Source organism: Musa acuminata, chromosome BXJ1-4, assembly GCF_036884655.1.
Source record: "Musa acuminata AAA Group cultivar baxijiao chromosome BXJ1-4, Cavendish_Baxijiao_AAA, whole genome shotgun sequence".
In the NCBI taxonomy this organism is placed as follows: Eukaryota; Viridiplantae; Streptophyta; class Magnoliopsida; order Zingiberales; family Musaceae; genus Musa; species Musa acuminata.
Window position 1 is genome coordinate 35,223,598 of NC_088330.1, and position 27,215 is coordinate 35,250,812.

At 41.7% G+C, this 27,215-nt stretch overlaps 1 protein-coding gene and 1 long non-coding RNA gene across 2 annotated transcripts; both read left to right on the top strand.

Annotated features, from left to right (window-relative positions):
- Positions 1-6,527: 6,527 nt before the first annotated feature.
- On the top strand, positions 6,528-8,848 carry LOC108953013 (uncharacterized). Its single transcript, XR_010513011.1, has 3 exons — positions 6,528-7,058; positions 7,137-7,173; positions 7,317-8,848. It is a non-coding gene; the product is annotated as an uncharacterized LOC108953013 (long non-coding RNA).
- Positions 8,849-12,996: 4,148 nt separating this feature from the next.
- Positions 12,997-26,046, top strand: LOC135672177 (uncharacterized). The gene is made up of 6 exons (XM_065180634.1): positions 12,997-13,334; positions 13,612-13,730; positions 14,178-14,773; positions 24,082-24,545; positions 24,801-24,919; positions 25,369-26,046. The coding sequence occupies exons 1-6, from the start codon at positions 13,056-13,058 to the stop codon at positions 25,874-25,876; spliced, it is 2,085 nt and encodes a 694-aa protein (XP_065036706.1). The 5' UTR covers positions 12,997-13,055; the 3' UTR covers positions 25,877-26,046.
- Positions 26,047-27,215: the final 1,169 nt, after the last annotated feature.

Consider the following 27,215-nt stretch of genomic DNA (forward strand, 5'->3'; position numbering starts at 1 on the left):
TTTTTTATGACAAGGAAGGATATAACAAACTTCCTTTCCCTCATTCAAGGTATAAAAACACATCATAAATAGGGAAAGTGAGGGGACTCTTCTCAATTCTCTTGAGCTCTACTAACCCTCTCTACTTTATTGACTTGAGCATTGAAGGGGTCGGGTCGGGGCATCCCCTCGACACCTATCGCTTGTGCAAGACTCAGGCACGTATAAAGAGCACCTTAGAATGATGTTGAGCACGTCCGGAAGGCCAAGGCATACCTCGGGATGACACTAAACTTACTCTAGCAAAGAAGTTGCACCTCGGGTGATGCAGAGCACTACCAGACAAGACCAAGGTGCACCTCGAGACAACCTTGAACTTCCTTCAGTAAATGATTTGCACTTTGGAAGGACCATAGGTTGGTTACCATGAGTTAACAAAGCCTTAGGAGTCCACCTGTCACCCCAACCTCATGCTCAAATCGCACCCACGCGATCTGCTTAGGCTTCTAGATGGGTTCATGCTTTTGAGACAAAACTAGGTTGTGTTGACTTTTTGGTCAACGACACCTAGGACATAATATTTTGGCACTAGAAGGAGAGATTGAATGTTGCAATAGCACCCACCCATGGATCCACATAATGAACGTTCCAACGAGGAAATACCACACCTTGCACTTAACGCCTTTGGGCAGGAAGGACAACCACCTCCCTTTTCATAGGTGGGCGCCTCCGCTTCAGCACAGACATCAAGTGCTACCAATGTCAGTTCAACGATCTTGGTCTCTCTCCTCTGGGTTCAAGTGCGGGGCCCTTGCTCATTCCCATAGATGCATTTCTCCGCCTCACTCACCAAGTACAAACATTGGTCGAAATGATGTAGGCCATCGCCCCTCTTTTGCTATGACTGGCTTAGCAATCAGCCCCTCCACAACCACCAGTTCAACTTTCCCTCACCCTTGCACCATTGAGGGAAACTTCGATGGACTTCGTTCAACTTGAATCATATACCCGATCCGCTGACTCAGTTAAGGACTCACTTAGGGCTTAACTTTGTCAGGTCAACCAATGCTTGGACGAGGTCCAACGAGACTACCAACACTCAAAGGGGAAGGCTGATGGCTTGGCCTTAGGCCACTCCCCATTTGCTCAAAGTATCCAAGAAGAGCCCCTCTCTTGCTTTAGTGATAAGTTCACCAATGAAATCGAAGGTGTCCTAGACACGTACCCCTCATTAAAGACCCAAGCTATCATGAGGCTCACCCGTTTCTTCTATTTGCTGATAGAAAGATCACTCGTAATCATATACTACAAATGTCCAACTAGTATATGGTTGCTGAGACCATGATCTCGGGTTGGCACGATGAGTCCCACGAAAGATCGTGCCAAGGGCCACCTCAGGGCTCGATCACGAAATTACCCTGAAGGAGATACCCCCGAGGTACCAAGGCTAAGCACCAAGCTAACACCAAAGTTAGCTTGGGCAGATCCTTCCACCCGAGGTTGCTCTTCCAACTCTCTAAGAAGAACTCTTTGATGAAGTTACACTCGAGAAGGAACTTATCGCCTTAAGGCCATGGAAGGCAAGGCTCTACCTTGGGCATAACAGATCAACAAAAAAGATTCAATCCTTAAAGCACCACCTTGATCGAAAACCCATGATAGAATGACACATGGAGAAAGAAAATTTCATTAAATGAGGGAGGCTTGCACCAGTGTGGTGCCTATAATTGAGGGCTCGTGTTCGGAGGGCTCAGACTAGAACCCTTAAAAAAGAAAATAAAAAGGTTGAAGCATTTAATTAGAAGAATAGGATGAGTCGGGGTTGTCATCGAAAGGGGCCTATGCTTCAGGGATGTCAAGATCTTCGGGCCGCAGAGCGAAGGGGTCCTTCTCAACACTTATTCTTGGGGACTTGGCCTTAAAGCACCCAAAGCAATGATATACACATATCGATGCAAAACCCTTCTCGATCTCAATAGGCCCCATCGAAACCCCTCCGACTCCTTATATGTTATGATCGCCCCTCTCTCCAAATCGTGAGCTCAACGTCACTCCTCCTCCAATAGCTCTTTAGCCTCTTGGGCCTCCATCATAGTGGCCATCAACTCATCATAACACAACTGCAAATTGTCCTCCAACTGGCCCCCCTTCCCCTGGGTGTCCTTTAACCTCCATCGCGGGACAACCAAACACTACTCAATGTCTTCTAGCTGCTGTCGAGCCTACCCCAACAGACCAATCATCTTGGCAACTAGACATCCTCAGTCGCCGAGGGGGACCTCTTCTCCAGCTTGACAATCCTAAGCTGGAGACCTTCGTTTGCCTAGGGCAACTCGTCCACCAACATCTCGACATCACGAGTCTGATCAGCAAGGCCCGTCAGGTAATGGTGATGCTACTCAAAACAGACGGGTTAATATTGGAGAGCCATAAAAAAGGGACCCAAGTGTAGTAACCTACCAGAATATCATTTCGAAGACATTGGTCAACCAAAGACTCCATTGGAGTACAATACACCATTCTGCTCAGAGCAGGATTGAGCGACCCCTAGCAATACTCCCCCATAGCTGAGGAGCTCTCTCATACTCTCATTTCTTTAGTTAGCCCCTCCCAGTGGGCCATAAGTGTTGGGAAATCATTGGGGGGCGACATCATATGCGCAGCGGAAGAACAAGAAAACAAAAATCCCCGATTCCCAAAAAGATGTTCGTCGTCGTGCGAAGATTGGTGCGCAAAAATCCGCAAAACATGAAACTGCGTATAGAGATTGTGTTACCTAGGGAGATCGTATATCCCTGTTTCCTTGCAGATCCTTCGGAGAGGGTGAAGGAGGTCAAGCGTCCTCCTCTCTAGCGGTGATCCACACAGCAGGGTTGCGACGACGCTCCTCAAGACTCCAGGCCTGCTCTGAGGTGGAGAGGAAGAGGAGAATAGGAAAGGCAAGCAAAGACTCTAGCCTATGAGGCTGTGAATCCCTCCTATTTATAGAGATCCCGTGTCAAACCCTAATGGGTCCTTCCCTAGTGGGTATTGGATCTGCATCCAATAAGACAAGGGCTCCGTCGGATATCTCATATCTGAACCTCTACTCATCGCAATGCCTACCATATGTGTGTGACCCTCTAGGCCCAATATCGAGCTGGCCGTGAGTCATACCTATCAGAACTCCTTCTGACTGAGTGAATTATTATCTCTGTAATAATTCACTTGACTCATCGACTACGGACGTACTAGGCCACTACGCCGTAGTCCCCAGACGATACAGGGGAATCCAATCCATTGGACCTGTTTGTCCTCAGTTACCATGTACCTATAGTCCCTCATCCATCTAATATCCCAGAGACCGTATATCGAGCATGGTGCTGTCAGACCCATACGGTTTCTACTCGAGTCTCGCTCTAATCGGATTCTCCCGGAGAACTCTTTCTCTCTCAACCCGAATGACCCTGGCCAGGGATTTGTCTGAGCAAGAACACATAGGATATTCCTCTCATGACGCCGAGAGTGGATGATCCTTTATTGACACTCAATAGCCCTCGTAAGGTCGACTACCATTCCCAATGACCAGCTGTACTAGATCTGGGAACAGCCAAACCTATAAGTCTGGTATCAAAGAGTGGAGCACTCATACAGGACATCCTTGGTGTCTCAAGTCTAAGGACCAGATACACCACTAGGATTACGGAATCGCTGTCTGACAATAAGGCATCATCAACCATCCAGCATTCCGTAAGCGGATCAATCAGTGAACTCATTCTCCAATGAGCACCTGTACTGTATCCCTAGTGTCCCTACACGAGCAGCTATGAGACCAGCTGCATCCATCATATGGACGGGTATACAGCACACCAGTCTTTCCGGTTATCACGATGTCCCTCTCGAGTAACCTATGACCGGGATCATTTAGGATATGTGTTTAAAGGTGAATCGATCTCATTATCGTGATCTCATCACGATCCGATTCCCATTGCACAAATCCAAGGACATCACAATATATGTATGCATTTATGCAATAGTTATAAAGTGATATACGCCAAAATATAATAAGCAAAAAGATTATATATCAAGTCACACGTGCCATCACTCACGTGATTGGCTTGCTGGGCACCTATGACTAGCAATAATAGGGACCTCCAAGGCCATAAGGGGTCGATTGGCTATCTCAAAGGCCATGAATGACCTTAGATGACAAGAACATAGCATGTTAAGAGATTAGGGCCTAAGAGACCTCGGCTAACGTGATAGGCTGGCACACATATCTTGACAAGATGACCTCTCAACGATGCATCCCCCACCTCGCGCCAAGGACTCAGGCCCACCAGGAGAAACCTTGAGGGGGGAGAATAACCCTCATGGCTCCCCGTCTCCAAGTGGGACACTTGTAATGAAGGAATAGTCTTCACAACACACTTACACATCTTCTATGCCCATACCGAGTACTCACGACCTCGATAGGACTAGTCACCACCCCCGACCGAAGGTGTTAGAGCCTATAACTTTGTAAATTGCTCCAGCCCGACTTGAGACCCTCACTCGATCTCCTATGAGCTCAAAAGCTCGAGGGGGGGTACCAGAAGATCGTGATCACTGGGATCCATACTTGCAAGGAAAAGCCCGAGTGGCATAAAGACAACAATCAACAAAGTCCAAATAGGCACATGGGAGCAACGAGATTGGGGCGCTAAATAAAACCCCTCTTAGTAGCTAAAGGGGCACAAGATGACCCCTCATCTCCTGCTAAACAACCCAGCGTATATTTGCCTAAAACGATACAAAATCCCCATGCGGTATCCCAGAAATAACCACAACAAGATTTGGGCCATAAACCTCAACAGATCGAAGCCCTATAGGCCTAAAAGCGGCTCAAGGCTGATCAAAATCCTTAGGCGGGCCCGTTGCAATCAATAGTCAACTAAAGTGCTTTACGTCAAAAATGACTCAGCACACCACAACAAAAGATGAAGTCGGAGGTCCCACTCATCGACCTCGAGACCTTGGTAAGGCCCACCGCCCCCCATCCCAAGCTGATAGAGCAACTGATTAAGGTCCTCCTTAATGATCGGATCTGCCCTAAAAAAAGATTCGTTATGATGGAAGCTACTACGACAAATCAATACTCACATTATGGTGATTGAGCCAAGAATCGCTACGACGAAAGTTGCCACGATGGATCAATACTCCCACTATGATGATCAAACTAAGACCCACTATGGTGGAAATTGCCATGGTGGATCAATACTCCCACTTGGCGATCGAGCCAAGACCTACTACAGCAGATCAATACTCTCGCTATGGTGGTCGAGCCAAGACCCACTACGACGGAAGTCGCCATGGTGGATCAATACTCCAACTACTATAGTCGAGCCAAGACTTGCAATGGCAAATCGCCATGACGGATCAATATTCCCGCTATGACGGTCTAGCCAATACCCACCATGGCAGAGCCCCAATACGACATCCTCTTTTCTTCTCGCTTGTTGACAACTTGTATAAATAAGGAATGTATTAACAGTTGACACACAATCACCATGTGTCATCGAAGTCATCTGCCAACATATATAAATATTCAAAATAGAGAAACATAGACTTTGTTCTCATTTATTATAGTAAGAAGACAATCATAAACTTTCTTCGCCCCCTTTATGACAAGGAAAGTAATCCTAAAATCTCTTTTCTTCCTATATGATAAGAAAGGACATCACAAACTTATTTTTCCTCCTTTAAAGTATAAAAATACATCATAGACAGGGAAAGCAAGGGGAGTTTATCTCAACTCTCTTGAGCTCTACTAAACCCTCTCCACTTTATTAACTTGAGTATCGGAAGGGTTGGGTCAGGACATCCTCTCGACATTGGCCGCTTGTGCAGGATCCAAGCATGTTTAAGAAGCACATTAAAATGACGCTGAGCGCTTTCGGAAGGCCAAGGAGCACCTTGGGATGAACTCAAATTTCCTCCAACAGACAAGTTACACCTCGTGGTGATGCGTAACGTCACCAAACAAGACCAAGACGCACCTCAGGATGTCTCTAAACTTCCTTCAGTAAACGATCCGCACTTGGGAAGGATCACGAGTCGATCACCATGAGCCAACAAAGCCTCAAGAGTCCACTTGTCACTCTAGCCTCATGCTCAAATTGCACCCACGCAATCCGCTTCGGCTTCTAGACGAGTTCGCGCTTTTAGGACAAAACAAGACCGTGTTAATTCTTTGGTCAATGGCACCAAGGACATAACAAGGAGCATCCACGATAGCAAGGTTCGTAGGCGATGATCGTAGAGGATGTAGGAAAGAAAAAAAAAATCAAAATTAGAGGAACAATAAATAATAAAATATTATTTTATTAATTTTTTAAGAGATTATAAATAGTAAAGAAGTTATTAATAGTAAAAAGGGTTTTAAATAACAGGCTCTTTAGAAATTATAGTATTGCTTCTGAAAAAGTCTAAAAAAATGTTTTTTTCGGAGGATTCGTCCAAAAAAAAAAAACAATTATTAGCGGTCAAACATATAGAAATTACACAAGTGGCAAATGGTGCATGTTTTGTCAGGCAAAAAAGCCTCGCGAAACATGGATGGAACTGGGGACATGGGTGTCAGAAAAAGGTTCCCAAGAAAGTTCATCGATTGGCACTTGTCGGAGAGTTGATGCCTTCACCACTCTGGACAGCGTATCCTGCAATGCGTTCTTTTCCCAATGATAATGCCATGTTCTTCATCTACAGCTGCGTTTCCATGGTGGGCTTGGCTGGGGACAAAAGCAATGGAGATCTATGATCGTGTCATGTCGCAGAAGAAGAAGCCCAAGCAGTGCGTGCTTGAGACAATCAATCGAACAAATGAGAGGTGATTTGCGTCCCGTCCCAAATCGCAGATCCATGAAGTGACACGCGGAAGCAGGGAGATATGGTGACAACGGTGGAGGATCACGCTATCCTCCTCTCCTCGGCCAATCATCGACGCCTACTCCAAATGCGCGAGGTGGATACGCCCCGTAAGGTGTTCGATGCAATGCCTCACAGAAACGTCGTCTCTTGGGATGAACTCGTTGAAGGGGGTACCAAGACCACCACGATATGTGAGTTTCATTCTTTAGACACCTAGCTTTAATCTGATTGCTAAATAATAATTTCATTTCAACTTCCTTCTCTTGCAGCTACAGAGCGCCCATTTTTCTCTCGACCTCTAAGGAGGTCTAGTCAAGCTCACTCTCTCAATCCCTTTTCCTTTGTGCCTACTCAATCCTGACCTCCCTTCCCTTTTGTCAAAAGAAAAAGAAAAAGAAAATCTTTGAATCCCATATGACTTGGAACTTTGATCTTTTATTTATGTGCAGGACTTCTTTACCACAGTTACACAAAAGGGCTTATCGGTACGCTCCTCAGTCGCTTACCAGACTCCTTTCGTCAATCACTTGACCTCAGTAAGTTGGCACCTCATCTCTGCAGGCCCATAAAATAACTTACGTCTTTCTTCAGTCTTGAAGTTATGCCATCCATTTTAAAGCCTTTAACTCTTTATCATTGTACGAATCATTGTGCAAAAGGTATTATGACCAGTTCAGTTCGGATTAAATTGTCCGACCAGCTCGGCTCGCATCAATGCAGCCCAATCGGCTCAGGTCAAGCCGAATTGCTCGAGTAGCCCAACTTTGGCTCACATGGGCCCATCTTGGCCCAAGTCCATCATGCCTTCTTTCTTTAAGAAAGGAAAAGGCTTTTGTACCTCCTAAGGTTTAAATCTAAAATCTTTTGCCACCACATTACTTCATCACTTTTGTTTAAGAATACAATATAAATGTACATGGTTATATTGATGCATCCGACAACCCCATGGCATTTAATTTGCATGTGACGCATCCCCTTTGTACATGATGCTCCTACCCAAGACAAAATGCCATCCAAGGTATCCAATGTGACAAATGTGTCCACCTTGTGCATTATTTATTTACTTAAGACAAAAATACATGATGCAACCCAAGGTACTCCCTTTGTGCATGTTGTATCCACCAAGTATAGAAACATTTGACTCATCGTAAAGTGTGTCTTTGTACATGATGCATCCACCTAAGACAGCATTCCAAGTACATGACACATCCTGAAGCTTTGGAAAAGAAACTAACCGAAATACAAGTACACATTCTTAAATTTAAATGATAGTCGTTGACCTTAACAATCAGAAAATTCGTTTTTGTTACAATCCATCTCACTAAGTTATGGCATCATATAGAGCTCCTTATGCCATGCTTGCTCAAAGCATGTTCTTTTGCCTGGAGTTGTCTTTCATGCATGCATATTCGAGTACATGTATGCTCAAAGCATGTTCTTTTGCCTGGAGTTGTCTTTCATGCATGCATATTCGAGTACATGTATGCTCAAAGCATGTTCTTTTGCCTGGAGTTGTCTTTCATGCATGCATATTCGAGTACATATATGTGGCAATATCTCTACCATACAACTATTCTTTCCCTTCGAAAACAGTTCTTTGCTATCCTTTATTCTTAGCACTTCGACTTGCTATTACACTTTGCTAGTGAAGCAAGAAAGCACTCCTAGTTGATCATCTAAAGTTGTTAAACTTTCTTGGTCTCCTGATAATGCAGTACAAAGAAATCATCATACCAATATGTGGCTTCTATTCTATTGTCAAGCTAATCTTTCATCCCTGAGCATTGTGAAAAAGTAGTAGTATAGGCTACTTCAGAAGTTAATTCAGTGTCACACTTTTATAGCAATGTTTACAATTCTTGAAGAGCTTTGTGGTTGTCATTCTGCATCTAAAGTTTTGGTTATAGCCCACCAAGGTGCTCTGTGTTCTTGTATAGCATGACAAAATGCTGAATGAGAAGTGATATCTTGTTATTGTTCAGTTCAAATTTCTCTCTCTCTTTTTTGTTAATTCAAGTTAAAACATCAAATATTCATGGAACATCATATGGTCATTCATTTCATCTTCTCTTCTTTCAGTTTGATTGCGTTCCTTGTTAAAGAATTTTACATAATCATGTCCTCCCTGGTACAAGTTGGACAAATCACATAGCTTGCAGAGGGAATAGATTTTAGGTGACAAGTTGTGTATCACTTGATTAGCTTTTAAGCAATTTGAGAGGTCAGCAAGCTATTTGTGATTTCATTTATTTCATGGCAGGAAGCTTCTACAGAAATAAAGGAACAGCAGGTAAAAAGGTTAGTGGAACCCAGATGGATGAGTTGTCATATATAAAGTATGCTTAGTGGCCAAAGGGTTTCATCAACGATCATGTGTTCACTTCATAGAGATATTTAGTCTAGTTGTTAAACCAACAACAATATGACTTTTCTTGAGTTTGACTATTATAAAATACTAGCACATACAATAATTGGATGTTAATAATGATTTCTTATAAGGAACCCTCATTAAAGATGTTTTTATGTAGCAACCTTTTAACTTTATCCATCTTCAATATCCAAGATATGTTTGTAAACTATAAAAAAATATTTATGGACTTCGTCAAGCTCCAAAGCTTGGTACACTGAACTTGTTTTTGGCATCAAGTGGCTTCATCAACTCTAAGTCTAACATCTCCATATTTTTATGATAATAAAATGAAAATACAATATATCTGCTAATATATGTGGATGACATCATCGTTATAAAAAATAATCCAAAAAGATCAAGGAATTCCTCAAGCAGTTGACAGATCGATTCTCTATCAAGGATCTAAGAATCTTAAGCTACTTTCTGATAGTGGAAGAAATATACACATCTTCAGACTCTTTTTATCTCAAAGGAAGTATATTCAAGATCTACTATCTAAGACACATATACAGAATGCCAAATAGGTTGCCACTCCACTCTCTATTATTGAATCACTCAAATTATATGATGACAACCCTACTATGAATCCTACAAAATACTGATAAGTACTTTGCTCCTTATAGTACTTATCTCTTATGCATCCAAAAATTTCATTTGTAGTCAACAAATTATCACAATTTATGCATCGACTCTCCACTACACATTGGTCTATAATAAAACGAGTCCTACGATATCTCAAAGGGACTCTCAAACTCGACCTCTATATATATATATATATATATATCAGTCCTTTAAATTCAAGTATCTTCTGAAGAACTGATATCCGGAGCTGTTTTTCTATTTGGAACGTTGCAGATAATACAATGAGACTGCTAGGCGATGGATTCGAGATTCGGTTGAAGACAACCAGCATACCATGGACATTAGGTTAGGAATTCCTATTCATGGTATTGCTTGTAATATGTAACCAAGCATGTTACACATCGATACCATTTAACTCACTTATCGAGTAAACTGAACTGTGCGTATACTGGCCAATCAAAACACTTGAATCTTTTCTTTGGTGGTTAGGAAAAGGGGAGTGTTAGTGAGTTGTTGAAGGTTATGAGATAGTATCATGAGTTGGGATCCTGATGAAAGTGCTTTAAGTACTCTAAGGTCAAGGTAGAATCTTGGTTATAAAATCCTACATAATTTGAAGGTTGATGATGACTTTGGATACACCACTGTTAATCACCGGTGGAAGAGAATGATAAAGCCCCTCTTGATTTCAGACTATTCAAGGACAAAGACTTTGAGCCCCTTAATCATCTGTTGGTTGGGGGTTCAGGACTCAGTTGAATCAGAAGAAGACATCTTCCTAATCCGAGATGAAGAAAAAGAAGGTCACTTCTGAGGTCCGAGGGATGAGAAATTAGGATATAGGGTTTGGAAGATTGAAGACTCTAGAGAGCTTAGTAGGCCGTAGGCCGAATGAGTCCCTTTATTGTTGAAAGACCACTTATAGCCTCATGCACTACTTTGATTATCAGACATCCCATCAACTATCTCTTATCTTTTTTTTTTTCTTAGGTTTCCTATCCGTCCTCACTTCCAATAACGCACTTCTTGCTAGACATCTTGTCAACTCCCTCATTGACTCAACAACTCTCTCACTCATTGCGATGTTGATTGGCATGAGTCTTGATTACGAGTGAAAGCCTTGAAGTTAGATTTATTTAATGCACCACCCTCGGGTTAAATATCGAAGGCTGCCTGATATGCCCTTCTTAGACTAAGCATCGAAGACTACTCAATGTGACATCCTTAGACTAAGTATCGAAGATCGCTTGATGCGCTCTCCTCAAGCTAAACAACAAAGATTACCCAATGTGTATTTCTTGTGCTAAGCATTGGAAATTTGGAAACTTATCCAATGGTTCACCAATCTTCTTGATAGAGACAAACTCATCCACAACTAACAAAAGCTCCAACAATCAATGTGTCAAGCCAATGAAGGAGAGTTTGAAGGAGACAAAAATCTCCAACCATTATCTGACATATTAGTATCCATCAAATAGAAAATATTCAAAAAATATTTTTTGTTGAATAGAATATTCTCTTTTGTTGATAGAGACGAAAAGTGGATAGACTATAAAATATAACTTGGGCATGATTATTGAGGTCTGACCCTTTAATCATTGATTTTCTCAATCGAATTCCAAAATGACTAACAAAAGGATGAATAGTGGATCTTACAAGAATTTTCAAAAATATGAAAAGAAAACCTAGGAAGGATCCCTACCTCTTTTACCATCCTCCTTATTCTTTACTTTCTCAAACTAGATGAGCTACCCCGAAAGACAGAGACTCTCCTAAAGAATACAATTAATTAATTTCCTTCCTAATATATTTTTTTGCTTCAAGAAATAAAATAAATCATTACTAGGTTTTCCTTAATCAAGGAAAAAAGAAGCACAATTTTAATATATAATTCTTATATTAGGAAAAGTGAGAAAAATAGTCAAGAAATAAAATAAATCATTACTAGGTTTTCCTTAATCAAGCCACGTGATGTCACGTGCAGAAGATGTAATTAACGGAAGGAATGATTATTCCGAACCTTCCCCAATGGGCTCGCCGACGGTTGGGCTTCACTAACTGACGTCACATACAAGTAAGTCCATCCTGCTGCTTGGGCTAGCTGGCGCTGGCAAGGCCACGGCAGACCGTGGGATAAGTGGAGGAGGTTGAAGAGATTCCACGAGAGGGGTTCGTGCGACGACGACCGAGCCAAGACGACCATGACCGGCGGCAGAGTCTCAGGATTAGTTGAAGTTGATGGCGAGGTGTGGCTCCCACGGTCCACCCAACAGCCTCCGCCGGTGGAAGAAGACATGGTGTTTCTTATGCCCAATGCAGCAAGCTTTTCGCTTCCGACCTACTCGAGCCATGCTACGGTAGGAGGTTTGGTCCCGAGAATGATTGCCTGATCGGAGGAGAAGGCCCAAATGACAAGTCACAGTCCGATTCGAGTTCGTCGTCCGCCGCATATGCTTCTTCCCTGGAGCCAACCAAGGAATCTTACGGTAATGTGGAGTCGAACGGGACCCGGATGCCTTCTTCTTTTGGCGTTGCTGGTGCAGCAGGAGGTGAAGGAGAGGGTAGCTCAGCAGAGCAGCAGGGCCTCGAAAATATACATAAGGAGATAACTACAGCGGAAAATATATATGATTAGCCCTTCTGTAGCTTTGCATTGGTGTCTTCGTGGAGAACAGGCACAGTCCGTAAAAGAAAGCTCCGACACCTGGTAGTTCGATCCGGCTTCGGACTTCACCGAGGAGAGAGCAGCACTCTGCCGAGGCGAGGGGAGAAGAGAGCCGAAAGGTCAAAAAACCATACGCTTCGTAACGTGGCAGTGCTAATGGTGAGTCATCAGAACAGGGAAAGCGCCGCGAGCACAAAGCCATGGCGAAGTCGTCTTTGGAAGTCTTTTCGGATCAAATGATCCCCGATCACACTAATCATGAGGTCGACGGTTTAGATCAGCTGGGTTTCTTTTCTTTGAGTCGTATTTGTTTCTTGGCCACGTGGAATTTTCTCTTGCCTCGGATTACGAGGCTAAGCTCGCTTTCTCCGAACCACACGGTGGGGCCCGTACCATGTGCCTCCGCTCGTGTGGCGTCTATATATATCAAAGCCGCTCATTCATCAAACACAAAAACTTGCATTCTTTTGTTTGCCCTTTTCACAGAAAGAGAGAGGGAGAGAAAGGAGCGGTCGTCAGATCGAGCGCGACATGGAGAATGGAGAGTCGAGAACGGAGAAGCTTCCGGAGCTGTGCGTCGCTCACGTCATTTCCCTTACGTCGCCCCGGGTGGCGTGCCGTTTATCGGCCGTCTCGACCACCTTCCGTGCCGCCGCCACCTCTGACACCGTCTGGGACCGCTTCCTGCCCTCCGATTGGCAGTCGCTTGTCTCCCGCGCTGTCCATCCCGTCGACTTCTCCTCCTTTTCCTCCAAGCGGGATATCTTCTTCCGCCTCTGCGATCCCATCCTCATCGACGACGGCAAGATGGTTAGTCCAAAACCCCTCCTCTCGTTTTCTGGTGTGATTTCTTTTTATAAGCTTATGTTGTTGCAAAACTTTAAGTTGTTGTTCCGTTAGATATCTAATCAAATTCAACCCCCCGCCCCAAAAAAGTTTTTTAATTGGAGGAAGAAGGGTATACTTTGATCTTTCCGATTGTACAATGGTGTTTGATATAATGTCTTCGCCTTTGGTCCATCGCATCCAGCGTCTTTCATTCAAATTATTGATGTCTCTTGAACTTGATTTATGTTTGTCTTTGCAGAGTTTCTCACTGGACAGATCGAGCGGGGCCAAGTGCTACGTACTCTCCGCTAGGAAGCTGTCCATTACGTGGGCAGATGCTCCCTGGAATTGGAAGTGGCGTTGTCTACCTGAATCCAGGTGTGTAGTAATCTCCCACACTTGTTCCCTCTTCATAACATAACTCTGAAAACCAAGCCTTTTGTTAAGAAAACTAGTACCTTTTATTAGCACATACACGAACTTCTGATCCATACTTGTGTAATCCTAGTCTTACTTGAGGACTTGTAGCCGGTACTCTCATTACATAGATCCATTTGACGTACTCATTTATCTATTATGCTGCATGCTTGAGCTTCTTGTCACGGGTGATTGAAATGGCTGATCAGTGGACAAGTCTCCTGATACCTAGGTTGTGCTCCTTTATTGAATCATGTTGGATATGCCTGCCTGCTTGATGTAGTCTAATTAGATCCATTCATAAGCAATACCTGCATGCTATCTGTGTCACAGCCTCATTGGCATGCTAGAATGCATAGCCCAGCAAATATATTACATGATTGTTGATGGTAACTTTCCCCGTGGAAGGTTTGCGGACGTTGCTGAACTGCTCGACGTATACTGGTTGGAGATTCGTGGCAAGATCGAAAGTAGAATGCTTTCTCAGAAAACAGCCTATGCTGCCTATCTCATCTACCGTACCTCTGATGAGGCATATGGTCTCACCAATCCATCCCAAGAAGCATCAGTGAAGGTTGGAGTGTATACGTCGACGAAACTGGTGTGTTTGCTGCCTATAGACATACTCAGCGAAAGTGATGCCCAGAGGGCCAGTCCTTCGTATAAGTATCAAATATGCTGCTGCTGCGAAGACTCAGAGGAAGCCGAAGAAGAGGATGGAGACTCAGAGGAAGCCAAAGAAGTAGATGGAGACTCAGAGGAAGCCGAAGAAGAGGATGGAGACTCAGAGGAAGCCGAAGAAGTAGATGGAGACTCAGAGGAAGCCGAAGAAGTGGATGGAGCCCCCAAGGCAAGGAACGATGACTGGATGGAACTGGAGCTGGGTGAATTCTACACCGACGAAGGAGATGATGGGGAGGTTAACATAAGCTTGTTGGAGGTGAAGGGAAACTACTTGAAGAGTGGTCTGATCATAGAGGGAATCGAAATAAGGCCTAAACAGTAGGTGAAATCTTCGAGTGATCATAAAAAATTTGTCTATTTGTTTTCACTTTTGATGATCAAGAAGATATGTTGGAGGTTAAGTTTGCAACTGTAAGCATGCTGATGTAACTGCGTTTCTCGTATAGGATTTGTTGCTTGGACAGTCAGAGATTGAGATGGAACGCTTCAATTTGTGTTGTTTTGAGTTGCGTATGAAAGACAGGCGTTATCCTTTTCACGCTAACGAGATTACAGTTTTTCCTGGCTTTAGTCTAATTACCCAAAAAGAAAAAGAAAAAAATCTAGCAACACTAGTTAAGCTTTTAATCACCTTGTTGGCAACTCAGCCATTGCCAAGGGTATGGTTTATTAGAATTCATCACAAAATTAATTCAGAGACAATTTGGGATCAACATTAGAACTAGTTTGGTGTCAGAAAAGTAGGAGATTTAATAGATATTTATGTAAAGATCACATTGTGGAGGTACCAAACAAGCAATGGGGACACGAAACAAGCAATGTATTTAGACATATCCAAGCTTCCATAAGAAGACTCTAAGGTCGAGAGATGAAATTATTGAGAATTAGATTCATCCATAATGCCTTGGATAAATGGGGATTGCATGTAAGTTCGGTTGAGACAAGTTCTTTTTCTTGTTTAAATTATTGTCTCATATCTTTAAGGCACTACTAGATTCGATTGTGATTGATAAGAAGATTGTACTTTCCAATGAAAATTTAATAAAACAAATCTAGATTTGATTATGACACGGAGGACAATATTCGGAGAATTTATTTTGTCATGCAAAATATTCTCTTTGACCGCTAGCGACCAAATATAAATTGATTAGAAAAGATAACTTGAGCATAACTATCGAGGTATGACACTTTTCATCTAAAGCTTCACCTAATCTATTTTGGATCTGACTTAGGTATCAAAAGGATCATGTCGGGGATCCCATTTGATATTGGTATTGAGTACATCTCAACCCTTATGGGAGCTCGTTAAATGGATTGAGGGACTCCTATCGCAAGTTGAGCCAAGACCGAGTAAAGCATATCCATCGTTCCATGTCAACTATATCTATTTTCCCCCATCATATGCCAAAATGATTCCAACAAAAGGATGGGTAACAAATCCTACAATAAACTTCATAAATATGAAAGAAAAACCTAAAAAGGATTCCTACCTCTTTTGCCCTTCTCCTCATCATTCATCTTCCAATGAAGGCACGTTGCCCTTTTTCAATAAGAGGAAAGAGAGGCTCTCTCAAAGAAAAAAATTAATTATAAAATATCAAATTAATTAAGAAGTTTGCCGTTGACAATCCCTTTTTGCTATTGGCAAACCCCTATAAAAATGATAAAATATAATTTTACTCTTTACCGTTCCTCAATTATCAGTCATATATTTATTCTCACAACCTCTTATTTCTTCCACTAAAATTTCAAAAAAGGATGGGTAATAAATCCTATAATAAACTTCATAAATATGAAAGAAAAACCTAAAAATGATCCCTATCTCTTTTGCCCTTCTCCTCATCATTCACCTTCCAACTAAGGCATGTTGCCCTCTTTCAATAAGAGGAAAGAGAGGCTGTCTCAAAGAAAAAAATTAATTATAAAATATCAAATTAATTAAGAAGTTTGCTATTGGCAACCCCTTTTTTGCTATTGGCAAGCCCTTATAAAAATGATAAAATATAATTTTACTTTTGCAGTTCCTCAATTATTAATCATATATTTATTCTCATAATCCCTTATTTCTTCAACTAAAATTCCAACAAAATGATGGGTAACAAATCCTACAATAAACTTTCAAAATATAAAAAGAAAACCTAAGAAGGATCCCTACCTCTTTCACCCTCCTCCTCATCCTTCACCTTCCTAACAAGACAAGTTGCCCTCTTTAAATAAGAGAAAAGAGAGACTCTCCCAAAGAAAATAATTAATTATAAAATATTAAATTAATTAAGAAGTTTGCTATTGGCAAACCCTTAAAAAATAATAAATATATAATTTTACTATTTATAGTCTCCCAATTACCAATTATATATTTATTATTACAACTCCTTATTTCATCCACTGGAAAACTATGTGCGTCAACATCGCTCAATGCCATTCTGCCATCCGATGTTGCTTGACACCATCATCCCCACTCGTTCTTAAGTATAAGTTAACTTAGCCTTAACAAAAACCCGTCTCGTCCCTTTGCTCATCTATCTCTTCTCTCTCCCATGGCGAGAATAGACAAAAAAAAAAACTCTCAAGAAAGTCGATCAAGACTCAAGAAGGAATCACCATGGTAGAGATATAAGAGGTGATGGAGATGATGGTGGGGGTAAGCTCCAGAAAGGAGCTGAAGTGGTGGATGAAAGAGATGAAGAAGACTAAGTCCAACGGCTTCAAGCCACTTGACCTCTACTTTAAGGTCTATTATTAAATCAAGTAGAAGGGATATCGCATGCCTACACCAATCCAGTGCAAGACCATGCCTCTTATCCTCTCCGACACTAACATTGTCCCATGGCCTGCATCGAGTCTAGGATAATTGTTATTGTTCGATGTCATCCCTACTCATTGAGTATCATTCATTGCTCTACATCGCTCAATGCAGAGGAAGACATCGCTCACCATCACTTTATCATGGACTTAACTAATTTTGCCTAAGTTATGCAACTCTCTTATGTGTTCATTTATAAAGGATCAGCCTCTCTATAACCTTTTAGGATCCCTTAAGGACCTATAAAAGATAAGACGGGCTAGAAAAAGTTTTATATGCAAGGTTTCATAAGTAGACATTTTAGTAAATATTTAATAAATAATGTAGAATATAAAGATAGACTTTGCACGCTCTAAACGGTAATGAAACATAAGATCTAAAGCAGTCAATGACGATTAAAAATCTCCACAAGTGCTCACATGACACCCTTAAGGACCTAGGTTACAATATAGCCCTAGACACTATCCTAAATGCCCATCAAGTCTTATGTCACCTAGGTAATCTAATGTGCTAAAATGATTGACATTTTGCGTTATTCAATACACCTATAAAACATCCAAAATCGCCACTTGGATGGTTTATTTTTTAATAGTTTTACCTTTGAGCAATGATTTTTTCACACATAACCTGTGTGTATAAGCTTGAAACATTCACAAAAGCCAACCAAAATTGTCAAGTCTACTATAAACCCCCTATTTGATGCCTAAATTATAAATAAAATCTAAAGACATTTTGCTTACATGATTGTTTATGACATTCTTAGTCACTTATTCCTTTAACATTCTCGTTGAAGCCTTTGTAGATGTTGTATCTCTTTGTTTTTGTTGAATCTTTAATCCTTTGTTTTAGTTACAATATACATGCTAGCTTCTAGTTGCTCTTTGTCGTTATTGTTGAGCAGCTGAACTCTGATTTGCCAATATTACTTTAACTCACTAATGATTCTGACTCTAGTTTGGGCTCAATCAAGTTGTACTAATCTTCGTTGGTCCATACAAATCCTTTGTATGAAAGAAAAGGCCTTCCATATTGTGCATAAATCCCTTAAATGTCTCACATCAGTTGAACCAGATGAATGCATGTTTGAGCTTTAACGAGTATAACCTTACAGACTTTAAAATTTTAAGGTATTTTCTTTGTAAAATTTGTCTATTGATTCTTTTTTTTTCTTTGTCATCACCTTCGTTCACATCATCTTCATTTTCTATTATCATTTTGTTAGGAAATAAAATAGATAAACTACCTTTGGTAGAACGATCATCATTGGCGAGAATTTGACAACTAATCTGTCACAACCTCTCTTCGAAGGGTCTTTAAACATATGCGTAACTCCTCTGCTAGATAACTAAGATTGTTGGGTAGTTAGTTTCGCTCATTCTCTCAAGAGCTAAGAATACTAAGGATACTTGATTTCGCTCACCACATTGAGAGTTATACTTCATACATCAAGGTAGTTACTAGCTTTTGCTAGAAGTGTCCTACAAGCCAATCACGTGAGTGATGGCACGTGTGATTTGATACGCAGTCTTTTTGCTTATTATTATCATTTAATATTTTATCACTTTATATTGTCTGTTGCTTGAATATATTGTGATGTCCATAGATCTATGCAATGGGAATTGGATCATGATGAGATCACGATAATGAGACCGATTTGCCTTTAAATATATATCCTGAATAATCCTGGTCATAAGTTGCTCAAGAGAGACATCAAGATAACCAGACAGACTAGTGTATTATATACTCATCCATATAATCGATACAGGTGGTCTCATAGTTGCTCGTGTGGGGACACTAGGGATACAATACAGGTGCTCATTGGGGAATGAGTTAATTGATTGATCCGCTTACGGCATGCTGGATGGTTGATGATACCTTATTGTCAGATAGCAATTCTGTAGTCCTAGTAGTGTATTTGGTCCTTAGACTTGAGACACCAAGGATATCATGTATAAGTACTTCATTCTTTGATGCTGGACTTATATGTCTGGAGGTTCTAGATCTAGCACAACTGGTAATCGAGAGTGGTAGTCAACCTTACAAGAACTATTGAGTGTCGATAGAGGATCATCCACTCTCGGTGTTATGAGAGGAATGTCACATATGTTTTACTCAGACAAATCCCAGGCCAAGGTCATTCGGATTGAGAGAGAGAGAGTTCTCCATGAGAATCTGATTAGAGCGAGACTCGAATAGAAACTGTATGGGTCTAACAGCACCATGTCCGGTATACAGTCTTTGAGATATTAGATAGATGATGGACTATAGGTATACGGTAACTGAGGACAGATAGGTCCAATGGAGTTCTCCCGGTTCAATAGCTCCCCACTCCCTCCATTCCTTCTCCTCTTCCTTCTTCACAAGCTTCCCTTATTACTGAAGTAATATCCTCAGAAATACAACAATCTTCTTTATCTAGTGCCACTAATATATCTCAGCCTATCCCGACCCTAGTTGATGCCTCTCCACCACCCATACCAATAACACAACTTATAGTTCCTATACATCCAATGACAACTTGCTCAAAAAGTGATATCTTTAAACCACGTTAGGTTCTCGGCCTACATGCTATCACCGAATCCTCTCCCGAGACCAATGAACCTATCACAATTACTCAAGCCTAAAAATCTCTTCACTAGCGTAAAGCCATATGTGAATAATATAATGCTCTACTCCATAACTTCACATGGACTCTTGTACCTTTTCATCCTACACAAAACATCATCGGGTGTAAATGGGTCTTCCGAATTAAGCGAAATCCCGATGGGTCCGTTGCTCAATATAAAGCATGATTAGTAGCCAAAGGATTTCATCAACGACCTGGAGTTGACTTCACAGAGACTTTTAGTCCTGTAATTAAACCCACAACAATTCGGCTTATTCTAAGTTTGGCCATCTCCAGAGGCTAGCACTTACGACAACTGTATGTTAACAATGCCTTTTTACAGTGGACTCTAACTGAAGATGTCTTTATATAGTAATCCCTTAGCTTTGTTCATCATCAATATCCGAGACATGTCTACAAATTATAAAAAACTATTTATGGATTCTGTCAAGCTCTAAGAGCTTTGGTATACTGAACTTGGATCATTTCTAATATCAATTGGCTTCATCAACTCCAAGTCTAATATCTCATTATTCCTACGATGACAACATGAAAATACAATATATCTTCTAGTATATATAGATGATATTATTATTACAAACAATAATCCCTTGGAGATTCAGACATTTTTAAAAAATTTGACTGATCGATTCTCCCTCAAAGATTTAGGACCCTTGAGCTATTTTCTGGGAATGGAAGCAACATTTATATCCTCAGGTCTCCTCCTCTCACAGAGAAAGTATATTCAAGACTTATTATCAAAGACAAATATGTAGGATGCAAAAAAAGTTGCTACTCCTCTCTCTACTAGTAAATCACTCAAATTATGTGATGACAACCCTACCACGGACTCAACTCAATACCGACAAGTACTTGGCTCTCACCCGTTCAGATATCTCATTTGCAGTCAATAAATTATCTCAATACATGCACCAGCCTTCTGCTATGCATTGGTTTACGGTTAAACGAATTTTGCGGTATCTTAAAGGGACCCTTAATCATGGTCTTTTTCTCCGCAAAACCACTCCACTTCATCTTCATGCCTTTACTGATGCTGATTAGGTAGGAAACTTTGATGATAGAGCCTCCATGTCAAGGTATGTCATCTTTCTTGGGTCTAATCCAATCAATTGGAGTTCTAAGAAGCAAAAGACAATTACCTGATCTACAACTGAAGCTGAATATCGTGCTATTGCTACCGCTGTTGCTGAACTCAATTGGGTCACAAATCTCCTCAAGAAACTCAAAGTCAGCTCTACATATACTCTTACAATATATAGTGGCAATGTTGGAGCTACCTACTTATGTGTCAATCCAGTGTTCCACTCACGCATAAAATACATTGCCATCGACTTTCACTTTGTGCGAGATCAAGTTGTTAGACATCAACTTCGTGTCTCTCATGTCCGTATGGATGATCAACTAGTAGACTCACTCACGAAGCCTCTAGCCCGCAAACTATTTTTGTTGCATCGGTCCAAAATCGGTATCTTTGACAGGAGCTCGATCTTGCGGAGGCAAGATAACAGAGTGATTTCTTCTGATAATAGAGATTTCCTCAACTGCACGAGAAAATCTCTCTGCTTAGTTAAAAAATCTTCTCTTTCACATGTATAAATAGACTTCATGTGATACTAATTGGAACGTGCTTTTCTCTTTACCTTTACAATTTTATTCTTTATTCTCTCATTTTATCAGTTTTCACACTCCATGATGCTAAATTTCAATCAACTTGGGATGGTCATAGATAGTTTGTCCTCCGTATATAAGACATTGCATGAGTATTGAATTCTTCGGGTTGACAATTTTTCTTGTCACTACGAGTTTTGTACAAACTATTTCGATTGTCACGCAACTCATCCCTCTTTGCACAATCTCATCTTTTGTTAAGTACCCCCACTTGCATTAAGTTTCATTAAGTTAGGTTGCCAATGATAAGCTATGTCAGCCATCCCAACCTTTGCATGCTATATGTTCTTCCTAGTTCACTTATTTTTGTGGTGCCTCTTACACGAAGGATCAGTCATTCCTTTGAATACTAATATCGGATGCCCACTTTTATAAGTGACTTATTTTCCTACATCTCTATACTCATTTCCCTTAAACGAACAGACATGCTAGCTACCCACATTATAGCCTTGCTAGGTCTCTCATATTTGCATGTAAAGATTTTTAAGTGTGCTTGTCTTAGGTGGCTTGGTGTAAGTTGTGTGGCACCCTTATATATCCGTTCGTAAAAGATGAACATCTTCATAACCTTTATGGTCTCCTAAAGTTCTACAAAAGAAAAACATGTTAAAATGAGTGTTATATTTGAGATCCCACATATAAACATTTCAACGTTTGATAGATAATATAAAATATAAAAATAGATTTCACAAGCTCTAAATGATCGTACAACAAATGGTTTATGATTGTTTGTCATGGTAAAAAATCCTCACATAACACTTCTGCATAATTAAACAACGAACCAATCCTAAACACTACCTCAAAAGTCAATCCAATCTTGTGTCACCTAGGTAGATCTTGAGTGCTAAGATGATTGATATTTTGAACTATCTAAATAATTTTTTTAATAATTTTATCTCTGTACAAGTGACTACAAAAGTCAATCAAAAACCTCATAAATACTATCTAAATCATGAATAAAATTAAAAAACATGAACATATAAAGATAATTATATCAAATACTTTATCTTATCTTTAATTTATTGTTAATCAAGATTCATCATCGACGAAAAAATATAAAAAATGGAAAGAGTTAATGGGTCTTGGAATTGAAATTGAGTGATAAGTTAAAAGATTATTTATATCCATTTGTAAAATTAAAAATAAAAATATTAAAATTAGAAGAAAAAAAAATTGCAATTGGTAATTTTTTTCACTATTAACAACCGTTGCTATTTGTTATCCTCACAAACCCCCCTCCCCTCCCATCTCCTCCGACGCTCTCTTCTCCTCGTCATCTCCGCCTCCCTCCCCCGTCTCTCCCTCCACGTCCTCCCCCACTCTCACTGCGCTCCGCCTCCCCCTCCCCCTGCCCCTCCACCTCCTCCCCCTCTCTCTCCAGCCTCTGTCTTCCCTACTCTTCCCCCCCTCTCCCCCTCTGCCAGTTTGTTTTGGCTTGCCAAGAGCCCAGTTGTGATTGCATCAGCCTCAGAGGGGAACCGTAAGAGGAAATAGCCGCCGGCCATGTCCAGAATTAAAGGGCATGTGGAGGAAGACCATAGTTTGAACACTAGCTTTCAGAGCATCACGAGGAGGAGGAAGTTTTCCTAAGGAATCTGCCCCCCACCATAAGCCTAGGCTTCCTCTATTCAGGTTACAAGGAGTCATCAAACTCAATAAAATCTTGAGAAGCATTTTTTATACGATCGAAAACTCCAGAAGAGAGGAAGCAGAAGGATGAAGTAGAGGAAGGAGCTTTGCCAGGAGGGGCGCCAGGATCCGGAAGCCCCGGGGCAAGGGGAGACGAAGAAGCCCCGGCAGCATCACCAGCGCCATCCACCCACATATCGTCAGACCGGCCCGCGCCTCCCGTGCCCTTGGTGCCGGAGCTCAAGGAGGAGTGCACGGTAGCGCCGGCGCGCTTGGCACCGGAACCCGCCGAAGAGGGAGCAGCACCACCAGCGGCCTTCGCTCGCTTGTCGCCAGAGCCGCCCGGAGCGCCAACACAGCTTTACAATCCTTCACTCTTTTGCTCCTTTTACTGGGTTTTCCTTGATCAAGGGAGAAAAAGGGGCACAAATCTAATTTGGAATTCTTATATTACGAAAAGTGAGGAAAAGAAGCGGTGATTATAAAGCACACTGTTCGGTAGCTTTGCGTTGGAGGCATTGTGGGGAACAGGCACAGTCTGTAAAAGAAAGCTGCGGCACCTGGTAGTGGGATCCGGCGTCGGACTTCACCGACGAGAGCGCAGCGCTCTTCGTAGCTAGGGGAGACAAGGGCCGAAAGTGCCATAAACTGTACGCTTTCGAACGTGGCAGTTGCTAATGGTGAGTCATCAGAACATGGCTGCTGGAACCACGGCGGACTCCTTTTTGGAAGCGCCAACCCAAATCCGGGCCGCTTTTGGACCTCTCTTCGGGTCAATCAAATGATCCCCGATCACAGTAATCGACGGTTGAGATCAGCTTGGGTTTCTTTTTTTAATCGTATTTGTTTATTCGCCACGTGGAATTTTCTTTTGCGGCGGGTTCGAATGCTTCGAGGCTAAGCTTGCTGTCTCGGGACCACGCGGCGGGGCCCGTCCCTTATGCTTGTTCCCCTCCGTAAGGCGTGTATATATACCGAATCCCCGCGGGCTGATTCCATCCATCCAGCCAAACCAAAAGCACGCTTCCTTTACTTTACCCTGCTCACAGAAGGGAGAGCGAGGAACAGGCGACGGATCGAGCGCGATATGGAGATGGGAGAGTCGGGAATCGAGAGTCTTCCGGACCTCTGCGTCGCTCACTCCATCTCCCTCACGTCGCCCCGGGACGCGTGCCGCTTATCCGCCGTCTCGGCCGCCTTCCGCGGCGCCGCCACTTCTGACACCGTCTGGGACCGTTTCCTGCCCACCGATTGGCAGTCGCTCGTCTCCCGCGCTGTCTATCCCGTCGAGTTCTCCTCCTCTTCCTCCAAGCGGGATATCTTCTTTCGCCTCTGCGATCCCATCCTCATCGACGACGGCAAGATGGTTAGTACAAATCCCCTCACTCTCGTTTTCTACAATTATGTTGCAGCAAAAACTAAGCTGTTGTTCGGATATATCTCTAATCAAATTCAGCAAAAAAAAAAGTTCTTTTATTTGGAAGAACAAGGGTATACTTTGATCATTCCGATTCCACAAAGGAGTTTGTTATAATGTTGTCACCTATGATCCATCCCATCGAGCGTCTTTCACTCACATATTGATATGTCTCTTGAAATTGATTTATGTTCATCTTTGCAGAGTTTCTCACTGGACAGATCGAGCGGGGCCAAGTGCTACATGCTCTCCGCCAGAGAGCTGTTCATTACGTGGGCAGATACTCCGCAGTATTGGACGTGGGATTGCCTACCTGAATCCAGGTATGTGGTAATCTCCCACACTTTCTTCCCTCTTCGGATCGTAACTCTGAAAACCAAGCCTTTTGTTAAGAAAATGGGTACCTTTTATTAGCTCATACACGAACTTCTGATCCATAGTTCTGTAATCCCAGTCTTAGTTGAGGACTTGTAGCCGGTACTCTCATTACATAGATCCATTTGACGTACTCATTTATCTATTATGCTGCATGCTTGAGCTTCTTGTCACGGGTGATTTAAATGGCTGATCAGTGGACAAGTACCCTGATGCCTAGGTTGTGCTCGTTTATTGAATCATGTTGGACATGCCTGCCTGCTTGATGTAGTCTAATTAGATCTATTTATAAGCAATACCTGCAATGCTATCTGTGTTACAGCCTCATTGGCATGCTAGAATGCATAGCCCAGCTAATATATTACATGATTGTTGATGGTAACTTTCCCCGTGGAAGGTTTGCGGAGGTTGCTGAACTGATCGACGTATGCTGGTTGGAGATTCGTGGCAAGATCGAAAGTAGAATGCTTTCTCAGAGAACAACCTACGCTGCCTATCTCATCTTCCGAATCTCCGATGTATCACATGGTCTCGGCTATCCGCCCCAAGAAGCATCAGTGAAGGTCGGAGGGCATTCGTCGACGAAAACGGTGTGTTTGCAGCCAAGTGACATGCTCAGCCATATGCATGCACGGAGGGCCAGTGCTTTGTTTGGGTATTGCGTACGCTGCCGCCGGTTGATGATGACTGCGGAAGCTGAGGCAGCAGCAGAGGAAGCCGAAGAAGTGGATGGAGCCCCTCAGGCAAGGAACGATGATTGGATGGAGCTGGAACTGGGTGAGTTCTACATCGACGAGGGAGATGATGGGGAAGTCAATATAAGCTTGTTGGAGATAAAGGGAGGCGATTGGAAGAAGGGTCTAATCATAGAGGGAATCGAGATAAGGCCTAAAAACAATAGGTGAAATCTTCGAGTGATCATAAATAATTTGTCTATTCGCTTTCACTTTTGGTGATCAAAGAATCTATGTAGAGATTGTGATTCGTCAAGTTTGCAACAGTTAGCATTCTGATGTAACTGCGTTTCTTGTATAGCTTTTGTTGCTTGGGCGGAGATTGAGATGGAACGCTTCAATTTGTCTTGTTGTGAGTTGCGTTCGAAAGACAGAAGAAACTGTCCTTTTCAAGCAAATGAGATTACACTTTTTCCTGGCATCAGACTCATTACATCACCAAAATAAGAGAAATTCTAGCAACACCATTTCATTTTTTAATCACCTTGTTGGCTACTCAAACCATCGAAGCGTATAGCAGATCATTCCGAGTCGCTCCTTCCTAGCTGATTTCTTTTCCTCATCCTTTTCTTTATTTGACAGCATCTGGTTGATAATTTTTAATCTGTTTAAACAGATGCAATCACTGAGAAATTGACTTGAACTCTCTTGGCGCAGCTTCGGGTCTTTGTCGGGAACATAATAAGAAGACTGTCCTTCCAAGGGGCTTTGGCAAAACATCAAGTTGTTGAATAGAGTTTGAATGCAAATGTTCGAAATTGGGAGAAAATTATTCATCGCCGCATATGTTGAAATCGATATTGCCATTGTAAGCGGAGGTCATCTTTAGATTATTATGAAGTTCCGACATGTTTATCTTGCTATATGTTATTCCTTTTAAAGTATTAATTTATTATTTTATATTTAATTGTCTGACATATCAAAGAAATTGAAGCTTCTAAAAAAATTAGTAGAGATTTATAAAAATTGAAACTATAAATGAATAATATTTTTTTGGTAGATCATATTAAAAGCTCTTTTATAATAAATTTAGATAATAATCGAATTAAATTGGAGAATTATTCTGTGAGATGGTTATGTCAAATCGGCAGCCAATCTATGTATGTCAATCCATCGACTGCTATGGTATTAACTCATGCTGACATCAAATGCTTTTGGTTGATATATCCTTGTTTATACTCATTGAGGTCCATAATCACCTCTTCTGCCCACCACCTATCATATTTAACAACTTATCGACCATCAGTTTTTGTGCCTTTCAGTCAACGTATCAAAAGGACAAATAGGTTCGTTCGTGAACGTTGACATCCACGTGTACCACTTGAACGTTATCGGACGTGGTCAACTTTAGCTCTGTAATCCGAGTTTGTTGAACGCAACCCGAGTTCACTCTGTTTAAGGTGGGTGTTAATGTGGGCCGGGCTAGACCGGGTTGTCTTCACACACTAAAGGACAACAAGAAACTGGTCCAAGATTAGGCCCATCTCAACCCAAATTAATTGCTTCGGCA